Here is a 14,543-nt window from a genome sequence, read left to right as displayed (position 1 = left end):
TATATATATATATATATATATATAATAAAACAATGTTAAATTTCAAATAAACATTTAAAAAATATATGGAGAGAAAATTTTAGACTAAAAACTGACTAGCAAAGGAGGATTTAATGAAGTAATCTCACTGACTGATCACTATTAGAACTGCCCACTTGGTTTTAGCTTGGACCACCTTTTATCATAATAACAGCAGCCAGGTAAAAAATCCATAAGAAGTTAGGATGATGAATTGGCCAATATTGTAGACCATCTGTTGAGAAATATGTGCTCCAACTGGTTTACAGACATCAGCAGAAGATTACAATGACAAATGTGTCAATCAGGTTCATCCCACACATTAAGATCTGACGATTGTGTTACCGACAAGGAAAATGACTGTCATGTTTTTTAGTCCAATTTCAGAGAATACAAGGGTGAAAGATAATTGTTAATTTCTGCCCACGATCTTAGAAAAGCAGGATTTGGGGAAACATCTGGCAACAATGACTCAACATAAAACACTTCAAGTGATTCATTATCTACAGTTTAACTCTATGGAGACGGTGCAGTACCCATTGAGCATACCTTATATAGAGAATGATGCACAGTTCAACAATATTTATGAGAACTCTGAGCTTTTTTAAATTATCTTTATAAAAATTGGAAGGAGTTTGTTAAAGATTATAAATATTTTATATACCAAGAATGAGATTATTTTTTCAAGTATTTCCAACAAAATTTGTTATTTATTTATTGTAGTTATTTGCACTCGGGCTCTGAATTATTTGAATGCAAGGAGATTTTCATGCAAAGTATAAAAATATTTTTTTTTCCATCATATAATTTTCAAATTTCAATTGCATAACTCCTAGAACCTTCTAAATGAATAGAATAAGTTTGTTAAGGTAAATGTTTATATTTTCTCTATCATATCACTAACTAAAATAACACCAGGTTAAAATAAGAGTAAGCTATCTCAGTACTCATATCAATACCCATAATACCAGGTTAAAATAAGAGTAAGCTATCTCTATACTAATATCAACACCCATAATACCAGGTTAAAATAAGAGTAAGCTATCTCTGTACTCATATCAACACCAATAATACCAGGTTAAAATAAGAGTAAGCTATCTCTGTACTCATATCAACACCCATAATACCAGGTTAAAATAAGAGTAAGCTATCTCTGTACTCATATCAACACCAATAATACCAGGTTAAAATAAGAGTAAGCTATCTTTGTACTCATATCAACACCAATAATACCAGGTTAAAATAAGAGTAAGCTATCTCTGTACTAATATCAACACCCATAATACCAGGTTAAAATAGGAGTAAGCTATCTCTGTACTGTATCAACACCCATAATACCAGGTTAAAATAGGAGTAAGCTATCTCTGTACTGTATCAACACCAATAATACCAGGTTAAAATAAGAGTAAGCTATCTCTGTACTGTATCAAAACCCATAATACCAGGTTAAAATAGGAGTAAGCTATTTCTGTACTGTATCAACACCAATAATACCAGGTTAAAATAAGAGTAAGCTATCTCTGTACTGTATCAACACCAATAATGCCAGGTTAAAATAATAGTAAGCTATCTCTGTACCATATAAAAGTAAATATTCAAACTATTTTATGATGGTGTTGCTAAATGGCAACATGACTGAACAAGATGATCACATTAATTATGAGATCTATAATAAAAAAAGGGAAATTTAAACAATGATAAATTTCTTGGGCAATTATTATTTCTCAAAAGGTTTTGAAGGAGGTTGAGGATTGGATACATGGGCACTTTTACTGTCAGGTTTATGTATAGGGGTTGGATTATTTACAGTAGGTGTTTGTGACTTGTTGGCAATAAATGTCAACAATAAATAAACACAATACACTTGTTTGAAAATAAAATATATTCAAAACAAGTCAAACATACGTACAAAAATTCATTAAATTAGTGCTTAGAATGAATAAAAGTGTAATTAGTGATTGTTACAATTCATTAATAATTAATAACAATACTAATAAATCACTGTGATTCAAAAATGAGTTCATATTTTACAGAGTAAAACTTACCAAGTAATTGAATTCGTTCCTCAGAGTCTCCTGAAGGACTAGAAGCTAAACAGCTATATGTACCACTGTCAGCAGTTGTCACACGCTGGATCTCAAGTACTGCAAACCCATCTCTCGTTTCTACATGATAAAGATGTTCATCTTCTCTAGGTTTTCTCCATGTCACAGATGGTAAAGGGTCACCCAATGCTTGACACTCAAATCGAATTGTTTCTCCTGGCCGTACTCTGAAAGGGTTATTCTGTAATATTTTAACAGTTGGAGTTCCTGAAATAAAAAAAATTATAATATTATAACATAACTTGTTACCTTATACTTCAAATATTTTTTGGAAAATCTTAAGATTACAAAACAACCATCTGTAGAGTCCAGTGCTTTTTTATTCATAAAAACATGTAATAAATGATTATTTTCACACAGTAAACAATGCTTTTTTTTCACAAAACCTACACTTAAGTTCTACAAAATGGTGAGGCATGAAACTTCTTAGGATATCAAAGAAAAATATATTGCTCTGATATACACATTAACCACCAGAATGGTTGTTAAAAGCATTAACTCTATCAACACGGACTTGGTCAATTTGACCAACCACATTACCTCTTTGTAATCGTTTAAAGTATTTATAGATTTAATAGTTCCAACTTTCAGTATATTGTGTATATCTTCACAAAATTTGGCAATCTTTCACAGGCAAAAAATAATTTTTTAGTGAAGTACTTTTAATAACTAAAATAAAGATCTGTACATGAATATAATATTTGTTTTGAACAGTCTGTGTGCCAAGTAATTTTCATGTTAAGATTAAAAATACTTTTCCTCGTCTCAAATATCCTTTGTGTAGTCCCTAAAACCACTTAAATACATTTCAAACGTTTTTATTTCAGTAAAACTTTATATTTTATCTGTTATTTTCTCTAACCTATCTCTATATAGGATCAATCAATTTGACCGACCTCGTAACCACCAAAATAAAAAATCTAAATAAATCTAAATTACCTTTTTTTTTTCTTTTAGGAATGACTTTAAATTGTAACATGAAACTACATTAGTTTCCACTTTAGTAGTACTAAGTAGCTTTAAGCTTGTAACAATATACATCTATTTATAATTAAATTTTATTGTTTTATTGCCCTTTGAACTGTATCTAACTAAGATTTTTTTTTTTTATCATGCCCCCTTTTTTGGGCAAAAATATTAAAACAAGATAGCCTCTTATACACCATGAGGACAGTTTCCAGCACTATACAAAAAATTACAGTAGTAATCAAGCCATCGAACTCTGGGTGATGGATGCCAACATAAACACTGGATAATCTTTATAGTAAAATTAAACTGAATTATATCACCTGGACCTACCTTGAATCTGCAACTTAGCTTCAGCTTTAACTTTTCCTGCTATATTTTCTACTGTACAAACATAAGTGCCTTCCTCTTCACTGGTTACTCGATTGAACCTTTGGAAATGTTATGAAATTAAGAATTTAAAGAAAGAAAATTTATTCTGCTCTAGTACATTATAACAATTGAAGCAATTATATGTATACCAAGTAATGAGAAGCTAAAAGTAGACAACTTTTAAAAATGCAAAAGTCTCCCCCCACAACAACAACAAAAATCACATAATTAGTATCTACTAAATAAATTCATAGATAAAGACTTCTGCAATACCTCAAGACTCCACCTTCCAGGATTTCTGTATTACTTGAAAAATATCTTCCATCTTGTCGAGTCCATTCAACTGTAGGAGAAGGTATCCCAGCTGTCACCCGGCACTGAAACAATGCACTGGCACCAGGAACAACAACCCTCACTGTATCAGGATACAGTTCAACTGCAGGTACTTCCCTTCCTGTCAAGGAAACATATAGTAACCATCCTTTTTAAATAGGAAATACATACTTCAAGGGGTGGGTACTGACAGAAAGTGCAAGATTTGCAACTATTTTGTTATTTATTACATAAAATGTTTGCTTACTGAGGTCATTTTGTGTGTTCATTGGTTGCTTAGGCATCATTCAGTTTATGATTCAGCATTTTGTATCATTAGTGAATTGCATGATGCATTTCACCAACCTAGATATAGTTTGATCCAACCATAAGGGCTAAGTAGAACTTGGCATGACACAAACATGTCAAATTAAACAAATTGTCACTGTGAGAACATGGTCATAAAATGAATCATAACTTCTTCCAATTTCAACTCCATAACACTTCTTACAGGATCAGCATGGTATAATGTAAGTGCCTTGTTTTTTGTTGTTGTTTCTAACTTCAGATGTTGTGCTATTTGGAGCTAGAATATCTTTAATGGTGTTTGGTTATTTGTATATAAAGTTATTCTTCTTTAATATTTTCTCTAGGAGGTCAATGTTAGTGTTGTAGCACAAAAAAAAGACATTAAATATTGGAACATGAACAATGCCATATTTCTTCATATGAAATATTCTTACCATCAAATTGATTGGAAACCGACAAGAATTTTACATGAAACATAAAAAGAAGAACAGCCAAATGTTCCTTAATCCATTTAATGTCACACATACGAGTCAGACTTTTTTCTTCTTTACAGTGAGGCTTTGCCATATATGGGATTTCGTTGACATCATGAAGACTACTGATGAGAAAAGACCAAAAATGATTGACCTATTGTTCAGTAACAATGCTTGAGTGGATAGACAGTATATCAACACTCATAAGTACCCCTTATCAGTTTATGCAGTAAATTTAAAAATGAAATCCCATACACGGCACAGCCACAGTATACATAAGAAAAAAGTCTGACCCATATATGTGGCAGCTGCAGTAAATGGGTTAATCAAAAGTCTGCCTAATTTCAACATGTGAAGAGGACACATAAATATGTTGAAATTACTTTCTCCAATATCAAAACTTCTTACAATCTGTTTCATTTATTATGGTTTTTCACTAACTACCTCACATGACAGTGTTTTTCTTATTACATGCTGATTATACCTATGGAGGGACAATGTTAAAAAGTGGCCAATATTCACATTTTACAAGATTATATAACCATTGACTGCATCTGGTTAAGTAATAATATTCAATATTTGAATGCTACATTATGTTCTTTATGTTAACGGCAGAAAAATAGTTCAGGAGTTAACAATCACACTGAAAAGAAACTTAAAAGAAATAAAATTAAGACTGTATACCACTTACGTTCAACTTCAACAATAGCTGAAGCTTGAGCTGTTCCATCCTGATTTTCTCCACGGCATACATAGAGTCCTCGGTCAGAAACAGTTACTTCAGTTATAGTAAGAGTGTTGCCATCAACCTAAAAATTAAGAACACTTTAATAATAATAAGAACGTGAATGAAGACCACAGAACTAAAAGAAAACAACAACAAATGCTTATATTATATTATGGTTATATAATGCTTTTAATCAAAAGGCTTGTGATATTTTTACATAAAGTATACTAATACACAAAGTTAACTGAACAATAGTAAAAAGACTACAAATATTAAGCACCTTCTAACAAACTTAAAAATCCTAAAACAATATAGCATATACATCACTGATACAGCAAGTTAACTTCTTTATAGCACAAACACCAAAACAGACTGCCACTTAAAAATAAAAATCTTAACTTCAGCACAAAAAAAAATGTTGAAGTTGGCATGTAAACTGAGGCATCAATAACTTCAAAAGTTAGAAAAGCCTTTTTTTTTTTTTACTGGAATTTGTTTCTGTATTTTGATTTTTGATTCTAACATAATGTGACGTGTCTACGGACAGCAATGATGTAAGGAGACATATTTTATGCTTGGACAGGCAGTAAACTTTTAATGAAATAATTCCAAAATCTAATTGTTTATATAAATTATGTGTTGACGTTTTGTTTAGCATAAACATAACTGCTTTATGATGATTACTTTAGTATCTAGGGTTGTTTAGAGTTGAAAACCTTAGTTTGAAAGTGAGAAATTTTATGATGATTATTACAGCTAATAAACCATATTTCAACATTTTAATCTGACCATATACAATCACGATTGCAAAGCAGATATATTTACCAACATGGAAAGAAAAAAGTAATGCCACATCTTTTCCCAATGCTATAATTATTTTAACTATTTGCTTTTTATGTTACTTTATTTTTTACCTACAAGGCATGTTAAAAACACATAGAAGTTAAATATACTGCTGGCGTGAATGTGCTTTGTAATCACTATGAGAAAAACCTATACACTGGGTAGGTGAAGTGAAGAAAAAGTGTCATCGGCCACTATTCAGTTATCCACATTATATAGCAGCACAAAGTGTAGATTGAACTTTAGACTTTGAGATTAAACAATTTTCAGAATACAAAGTTTATTTATTATACATATAGAAGTTATCTGTAACTTGTTATTGTTTTTCCGTACAACAATTTTATATTATGATTATTAAAAGGAACATCAGCCACGTTACCCGATGTCTAGGAGAGAGTTCAGTACCAACTCTTGACCATGTTACTATTGGGGCTGGAACACCAGTAGCTATACATCTAAGTTGAGCTAAATCTCCTTCAGGAACAGTTTGCCTTTCCGGTTCAATCTGAACTGTGGGTTGTTTATGTCCTAGAGATTATGGTGTACAAACAATTAATACTAGCCAGACTAATGCATTTTATATAACGATGTTAAAAAAGTTAAAATCTCCATTATATACTAAATTATCTCTGATTTAAAAATTTAAATTATCATCATATTTATATTTGATTTAACAATAACAATAAGATGATTAATAAACGTTTAGAAATGAAAATCATTATTAGGGGACTAATGATTACAGTAAAAAGTTTTTTAAAGTGGAAACATCAGACCTCTGTAGCCTATTACAAAAGAAAGCTTTCTAAAGTGGAAACATCAGACCTCTGTAGCCTATTACAAAAGAAAGCTTTCTAAAGTGGAAATAACAGAATACCGTAGCCTATTACAATAGAAAGCTTACTAGAGTGGAAATATCAAAACACTGTAGCCTATTACAAAAGAAAGCTTACTAAAGTGCAAACATCAGACCTCTGTAGCCTATTACAAAAGAAAGCTTACTAAAGTGTAAACATCAGACCTCTGTAGCCTATTACAAAAGAAAGCTTACTAAAGTGTAAACATCAGACCTCTGTAGCCTATTACAAAAGAAAGCTTACTAAAGTGTAAACATCAGACCTCTGTAGCCTATTACAAAAGAAAGCTTACTAAAGTGTAAACATCAGACCTCTGTAGCCTATTACAAAAGAAAGCTTCCTAAAGTATAAATATCAGAACACTGATATTACAAAAGAAAGCTTTCTAGGATGGAAACATGAGATTTTCATACAATGTTTTAATAACTTAGGTTCACAAGTTTCAATACTACATGAAAATTAAAAACAAATACCTTTGATAAAAGTAATTGTGTTTCAGTTGCATTTGCATCTTTATATTTTAAGGCAGAAGAACCAATAACAATAAAAATTACCAAAATAAAATCAAAATCCAAGAACAAAATTGACAGAAAACAAGTAACACACTAGATGAACTGACAGTTTGAAGTTTTTAGTTTGTCACAACTTTTCACCATTCTCAAGAACATTTTTAATAATGATTCTTCTATAAAGTTGGTGACTAATATGATTGCATCAATTATTGAAGTTTAAAACTAGCAAACACAAGCTGATCTAATTCAAGATTTATTTTGTTTATAACACCAACATATATTCCTGGTTTCATAAAATATCTAACAACTTTTAAATAGGTACTTATGTTTTTAAAACACACAAGATGACAAATGTGAATGTTTAAATATTTAAGAATAGCATGTTCTAATGGATAAAAAAAAAGTACTCATATGATCAGTTTCAAGAAATGATGTGAAGCCTGACTCGTTACAAGATCAGCTTTAAGAAATGCACTAAAAATGTTTTATAAGCCAAACTTGTAATGTGATCACCTTTACCAAACATACCAGAAACAATATGATCCTTGACTTGTGATATGAACAACCATCAGATATGACTTGAAACCTAACATTTGATAAAATCAACTTCTAGAAACATACCAGAAGCGATATGAAGCCGAACTTGTGCTTGAGCAGTTCCATAGCTGTTACTGGCTGTACAGATGTAGATTCCCTGCTGTGAACTATCAATTCTTGTAAGTCTTAGGGTTCCACCAACCTATAACATTCAATATCCTGAACTTTATGCTTGGTATATTCACACTTATTAAATGTTACATGTAGCTTAGGGTTCCACCAACCTATAAAATTCAATATCCTGAACTTTATGCTTGGCACATTCACACTTATTAAATGTTACATGTAGCTTAGGGTTCCACTAACCAATAAAATTCAATATCCTGAACTTTATGCTTGGCACATTCACACTTATTAAATGTTACATGTAGCTTAGGGTTCCACCAACCTATAACATTCAATATCCTGAACTTTATGCTTGGTATATTCACACTTATTAAATGTTACATGTAGCTAAGGACACAACCAAGTATTAGTAATTTTTCATTGTTTAAAGTATTTATTATTTACATAAGGGAAATTTTCTTTAACTATAAGTGAAAGTCTATGATTTATAACACAGTACTTCAAAAATTTATGTATTATACATTTACTCAAAAGAATTTATTGAATGTAAATAATCCAATTATTTTATATGAAAGTGTCACGACAAGGTAAGGATCACTAAAATTTTACAGGTGTTTGCAAGGGTACAAAAGGAAATGTTTATATACACAATAATATTCCATTATGTATAGTAAAATTTGTGTTGTTCAGGTTAGCTTCAGTTAAGGAAAAGCAAAAAATCGAAACAAAATCTAAAGGTTCTCAAAAGACAATCCAAACTTTCTATGCTCCTAACTAAACATCAGCATTTACATGTATTGCTGAACCCTCAATCATTATCCTCAAAGTGTCATAACAATACCGATTATCATATAACCAAGAAGCAATTTATTAAAATATGTATTCTATGACAAATTTGTGTAAGTGAATTGCTTGTAGTTTTATACTCTACTTATCATAGATGCTGAACAATCAGTAGCAGTTAACGTGTCACTTATAGTAAACCCGGGTTTAAGCACCTCCAATCTTGGCACTTTTTAGAATGTTAATTTTATACATTCTATTTAAAAAAAAAAAAAAGAGAACAATAATGTTTACCTGGCTGCTTGATGCTGGAAGCTCTCCTCCAGAGAAAGTCCACTGGATGTCAGATGTTGGATATCCTGTGACACGACAGTCAAACTGAACCGTTTCTCCTGGAGCAGCTTCTACACTGGATGGACTTATTGTAAGATGTGGCTTCTCACCAGTAACTGTGTCTTTTAGAAGAATCAAATGTAGACTGAATTTTATCAATATGATCTCAATTTTACACTGACTACAATACCTAACTAGTATTCATAAACAATAAAATAATTAAATTTTGCATCCAATGTCCATTGATATCTGAAGGATAAGTCTAAAAGTAACAGAAAATAGCAGATTTTAAAAATATTACACAGATAATAAGTCAAAAATGAAGGAAATACACAAACACTAGTTACACATGTGAACAAAAAATATTTATTCACAATTATGGTGTAACAGGTCTATTTATGAAACTGGCCATTCACAGGCTGACTAAGTTGGTTGTTGGAGTTGAGAATAAAAAGAAGAATTCTAGTTTACCAACAAAATTCAGAAGAAAACATTGAAAGTGTGGGATATGAAAATCTAATATTGTATATATCAGAAACTATTCCAAGTGATATCTATAGGGGAGTAAAACTTCTATCTCCTTTCAATTTGTACAAATATCTAAGCCACACATTGAGATTGGTATGCCCCTTCCCAGGAAAGTCAGACACAGGGGACCATATAGTGTTAAGGGTTGAAAGCTTTACCTAATAATAAGGTTTAGTGTAAGTTTACAACCTTTTGATGTTTAGTTAACAAAAATGTATTACATGCTGAACACCTTCATAAAAATAAAGACAAATTGACTTGAATGCATCTGAATACAGATATATATATTCTAACCTAGCTTTAAAATGGTAACTATTTTAGTCGTTACACCAAATAGTGTTATACCTTTTAAATGTTAAGTATATCTTCATGTGGTATATGGCATTAATATTTTTCATAATGATTTACCAGTTGTAGAAGGTTACGTGCACAAAATTTATATCGGTTCCAACTGCATACAGAATAAAACTTCCAAGTACTTAAATACCGTGAAAAAAATTAATATTCTCTAAGCATTTAGAGTTTTATATAATGTTGTACATCAGTTTTCAATTACATACCTCCTTCAACAAAAAGTACAGTACGTACTGTCTCAGTACCAACAACATTAGTAGCTGTACAATAATATTCTGCCTCATCACTCTTTCTTGCAGAAGGAATTCGAAATATACCATTTCTAAACGTTGATGCTGGGTTTAACTGGTCATTTCGACCACCAGACCAAGTTAATTCAGGTTTTGGAAACCCTTCACCAATGCAGTGGAATTCTACTTCTTCTCCTGCAGTTACCTGTAAGTACCGTGGTTCAATCCTCACCTTTGGCCGAACAGATTCTTCTCCTCCTGGAAAAATATTAGCTATTACTTTATTAATATATCTAAAAATCAGATTAAAAATTACATATTTAGCACATATAAAGCTTCATGATAAATTAACTTTATTACAATAATTTAAAACAATTCTTCCAAGACTTTGCTGTAGAGGCTAGTTTTTGAAACAAACTTCTTTTAAGTACATTATGCGAAATATTTTCAATCCGTGACTTTTGTAACTATTGACTAAACCATTTATTCTGATATGTAGAACCTAATTAAAGTTTAATACCAGATCAGAAAGTGAATGATTGATTGTTAGTATCATACAGATGAGTCATTTGGTAAAGTAACACTAAACAACATACTGAGTACTCACAGAAAAACTTTAATACCTATTTTATCTTCGTCATGTTTGTAGTTATATTTAACAACCTCGTCCCATACTTTCATTATGGGAGCAGTGAAAATGTCAAAGGACAGATACGTAAACATATTTCCCATCACCTTAATGTCTTCATTAAACATTTCTCAAACATAAAGCTCAGATAAATGAATGAGAATAGGAAAAAAAAAGGGATACATTAAAACTCAACACTTTGTATTAATTTTAAAAAATAATCTCATATCTCAATAGAAAAACAACCAGACAAATGAATACATTAACATGACATCACCCAAAGTAACATTTACAGCACCACACAATAACTCTTTATATCTCACATTATAGTCTGTACCCCCGGGGATCCTTTTAATTTATGCAGCATCTATGTTTGTTTGTTTGAAGTTAAGCACAAAGCAACAACAATGGGCTATCTGAAACCCAGATCCTAGCGTTGTAAGTCTGCAGACATACCGCTGTGCCACTGGGGGGGGGGGGGAGGGTAGTGCAGCATCTATAATTTAATTTTGTCTCATACACACACGTGTATATATATATATATATATACATATATATATAAATAAAATACTCACATACAATTAAAAGGAGTATGCCATTAAAATAATTGCACACTAAATAATTTGTGTTTTTATGCCACCATCTTCTGAAAATGGTGGCATAAGAACATCAAAATATATAGGGTCTGTTTAGGGTTGGTCCTGTTTTTAATAAATTATTTATTGTGTAATTATTTTGGCAATGTATTCCTCTTTTAATCACACATACCACAAACTCATCTCAAAAAGAGATAGTTGCATTCTTAATATATGTTTAATAACACATACATCTTACATCATCTTAAACAGAAAAATAGGATCGATCTATTGAAAACAAAGCCTATAATTAACCCAGTTATCAACAAGTCTTTATAACTTAAGATTTTTGTGAGAATACCATTCAATCTTCCTCTGCACACACACACAAAAAAAGAGTCATGAATGGACACCTCACAAACGTCAAATATTCAGTTATATTTTTATCAATGTGCATTAGATCCAAATGATCATGAATTTATCTGAAACTTGACATACAACTTTAACATATTTTTCCTGTTGTAATTAAATCTCTACAAAACACCAATTTTAATAACTAATAAAAATTAAATTACTCCAAATATTATAATGTATTTTTATACTTTGGCTACATTTTGCTACTGAAGTACTCTTTGTTATTCTTATATTTTCCCACAGCAATGTTTAAATGTTTAATGAATAATAATAAATGCTTGTTGATATCTTAAAACCAGAAATGTTCATTCTGAAGCCAGAATAATAGCATAATTACTCTCTACAATCAGAGATGCCCTGTCTTCTGCTTGACTATAAGAGTCTGAGCCAGTACATATGTAGGTGCCACTGTCCTCAGGACGAACATTAGGAATAGTAAGGACACCACTAGCTTCTGTAGCTTTATCAGGTAGCAATCCATCAAGCTTGGTCCATGTCAATGTGTATTCTCCCTGTAAAAAAAAGTTACATACACATTGTAAGGTTGTATAGTATACATATTTCATATTCTGTAAACATATTCTATTTATACAATATGACAGATTATTACCATATAACAAAAAATTTAAAGATTCAAAAACTTTAAGCTAGAATTAAAATACTTACTGATGATAAAGTTAATTACAAGTAAAACTCCAACCTAAAGCACCTTCATTAAGTTTTTAGTATTTGCTTAAACTAAATTTAGAGCAACAATTAAGTAGGATCTATACAGAAAGGAGATCCAAAGTGATTTAATAAGACCCCAAAACTAAAAATAGATGAAGAGAATGAAGTGGAGTTTAAAGATGAGATTTTCTAAACAAGTGAAAACTAAGTTGAAACCAGTGATACAGAAACAAATAAATAAATGACAATCCTTCTCAAATAGTTTAATTACTAGAAACCAAGACAACTGTGGTCTCCTTCAAAGAACAGTGCAGTTATTAATACACTATTTTTCTTTGATGAAAGTAACAATATTACCAACTGGTTTTTTAATTTAGCATAAAAGATAAAGAGTCAAGTAAACCAACACCTTAATAGTTTAATGAACTCCAGAGTTTATTTATCTATTTGTTTATAGTTATGCACAAAGCTAGAGAATGGGCTATCTGTGCTGTGCCTACCACGTATATCGAAACCCAGTTCCTAGCATTATAAGTCCACAGACTTACAGCTGTGCCAATGGGGGGCTAAACCCCAGAATCCCTATGTGGAGTGCTAAACTAAAGACCACTATAAAAGTCATGGTTTTATTTATTAGTGTTTATGTAGATTATGTGATACACATGTCAAACATTAAGTGAAAATAAAGGTGGTTTTATTTTATATGAAGCAATATGTATATATATATCTCACACTTAGATATTAGCAGTGAATATTATTACCTTAACAGAATAGTGAAATTGTCCTTTAATTAACCCTCTTGCCCAGGCTATCCGTTACTGAGCATGACAAGGTTTTAGTGTCTTACATTCAACATTTTATTAAACTACATACCAATTAGTTATACCAATGTTATACCAATTAGTATAACATAAAACCTTAGCTAATAATCCATATTTTAATAGTATATAAGTTTTAAGTTCTTAATTTTATAAATCAACATTTTAAAAATTCCTGAATTTCCACTAGTGTAACACACGTGACACATTTTCTTTAGGTATCTTCTCATCTCTAGTTTATCCACCCCCACCCACAAGAAACTATGAAATTAAATGTAAATTACTCACTATGAAAACGTCATTGCTCAAACAAACCATAATTTGTATAGCCTTCAATTTTTTTTGGTTACAGAGCTATCAAATAGAAAATCAGACTCCCCCAGCCACACCCACCTGTCACATCCCCTCTTTCAAGATTTGTTAATAATTTTCTCTTATGTTAATTATAACCAATAGAAAGTCAAGGTTTTCAATTGTCAAATGATTTATTTTATAACATTGTGTTCTGAACACAGAATAGTCAATTTCACTTCTGAACAGAATACTCGGGTAAGTACTTTATTTCTTGTTTTTTTTTTAAGTTTATTCTTTATTTAGTGTTATAAAAGTAACTAAAATGTAAAAATAGATATTTCTTTAGGTTAGATTAGGTAAAATAAACAATAATAATAATAATATAATAAAAATGTTTCATCAAGCACACACACCAGCAGCTAGCTCCAAGTAGCTCATGGGCAATATAATTCAATAGCATAACATGAGCTGCACATTCCCCAAGTGATTCACAACTTTTAATGGCACAAATAGTAGTTAGACACAGTTTAGAGGGCAATAAAACAATAAAATTTAAGTACAAGTAGCCATATACTGTTACGTGTTTAAAGCTACTTCAGATAAATGAATCTAGTTTCACATTACATATGAAGTTATTCTAGAAAGAAAAGGAGGGTAATTTAGATTTATAGATTTTTTTTTTGGGGGGGGGGGGGTTACAAGGGCATTCAAATTGACCAAACTTGCATAGTGTTAGGGTAGAGAAAATAACAGAAAAAAATAT

The 14,543-nt window shown here is 30.9% G+C and overlaps 1 protein-coding gene across 1 annotated transcript in view; it reads right to left on the bottom strand.

Annotated features, from left to right (window-relative positions):
- Window positions 1–14,543, bottom strand: part of LOC106468138 (basement membrane-specific heparan sulfate proteoglycan core protein-like) — a 151,119-nt gene that overhangs the window by 81,352 nt on the left and 55,224 nt on the right. Inside the window, exons 24-32 of the mRNA XM_022396444.1 lie at window positions 12,337–12,511; window positions 10,359–10,640; window positions 9,232–9,392; window positions 8,113–8,230; window positions 6,505–6,653; window positions 5,247–5,364; window positions 3,735–3,915; window positions 3,423–3,520; window positions 2,064–2,330 (exon numbers count right to left, since the gene is read on the bottom strand). Of these exons, the coding sequence (XP_022252152.1) occupies window positions 2,064–2,330; window positions 3,423–3,520; window positions 3,735–3,915; window positions 5,247–5,364; window positions 6,505–6,653; window positions 8,113–8,230; window positions 9,232–9,392; window positions 10,359–10,640; window positions 12,337–12,511 (1,549 nt within the window). The remainder of the gene's footprint in view (window positions 1–2,063; window positions 2,331–3,422; window positions 3,521–3,734; window positions 3,916–5,246; window positions 5,365–6,504; window positions 6,654–8,112; window positions 8,231–9,231; window positions 9,393–10,358; window positions 10,641–12,336; window positions 12,512–14,543) is intronic.

The sequence above is a fragment of the Limulus polyphemus genome, unplaced genomic scaffold (genome assembly GCF_000517525.1).
Source record: "Limulus polyphemus unplaced genomic scaffold, Limulus_polyphemus-2.1.2 Scaffold2886, whole genome shotgun sequence".
Classification (NCBI taxonomy): Eukaryota; Metazoa; Arthropoda; class Merostomata; order Xiphosura; family Limulidae; genus Limulus; species Limulus polyphemus.
The sequence above is the reverse complement of the archived record's forward strand: the minus strand, read 5'-3'. Positions and strand labels throughout refer to the sequence as shown.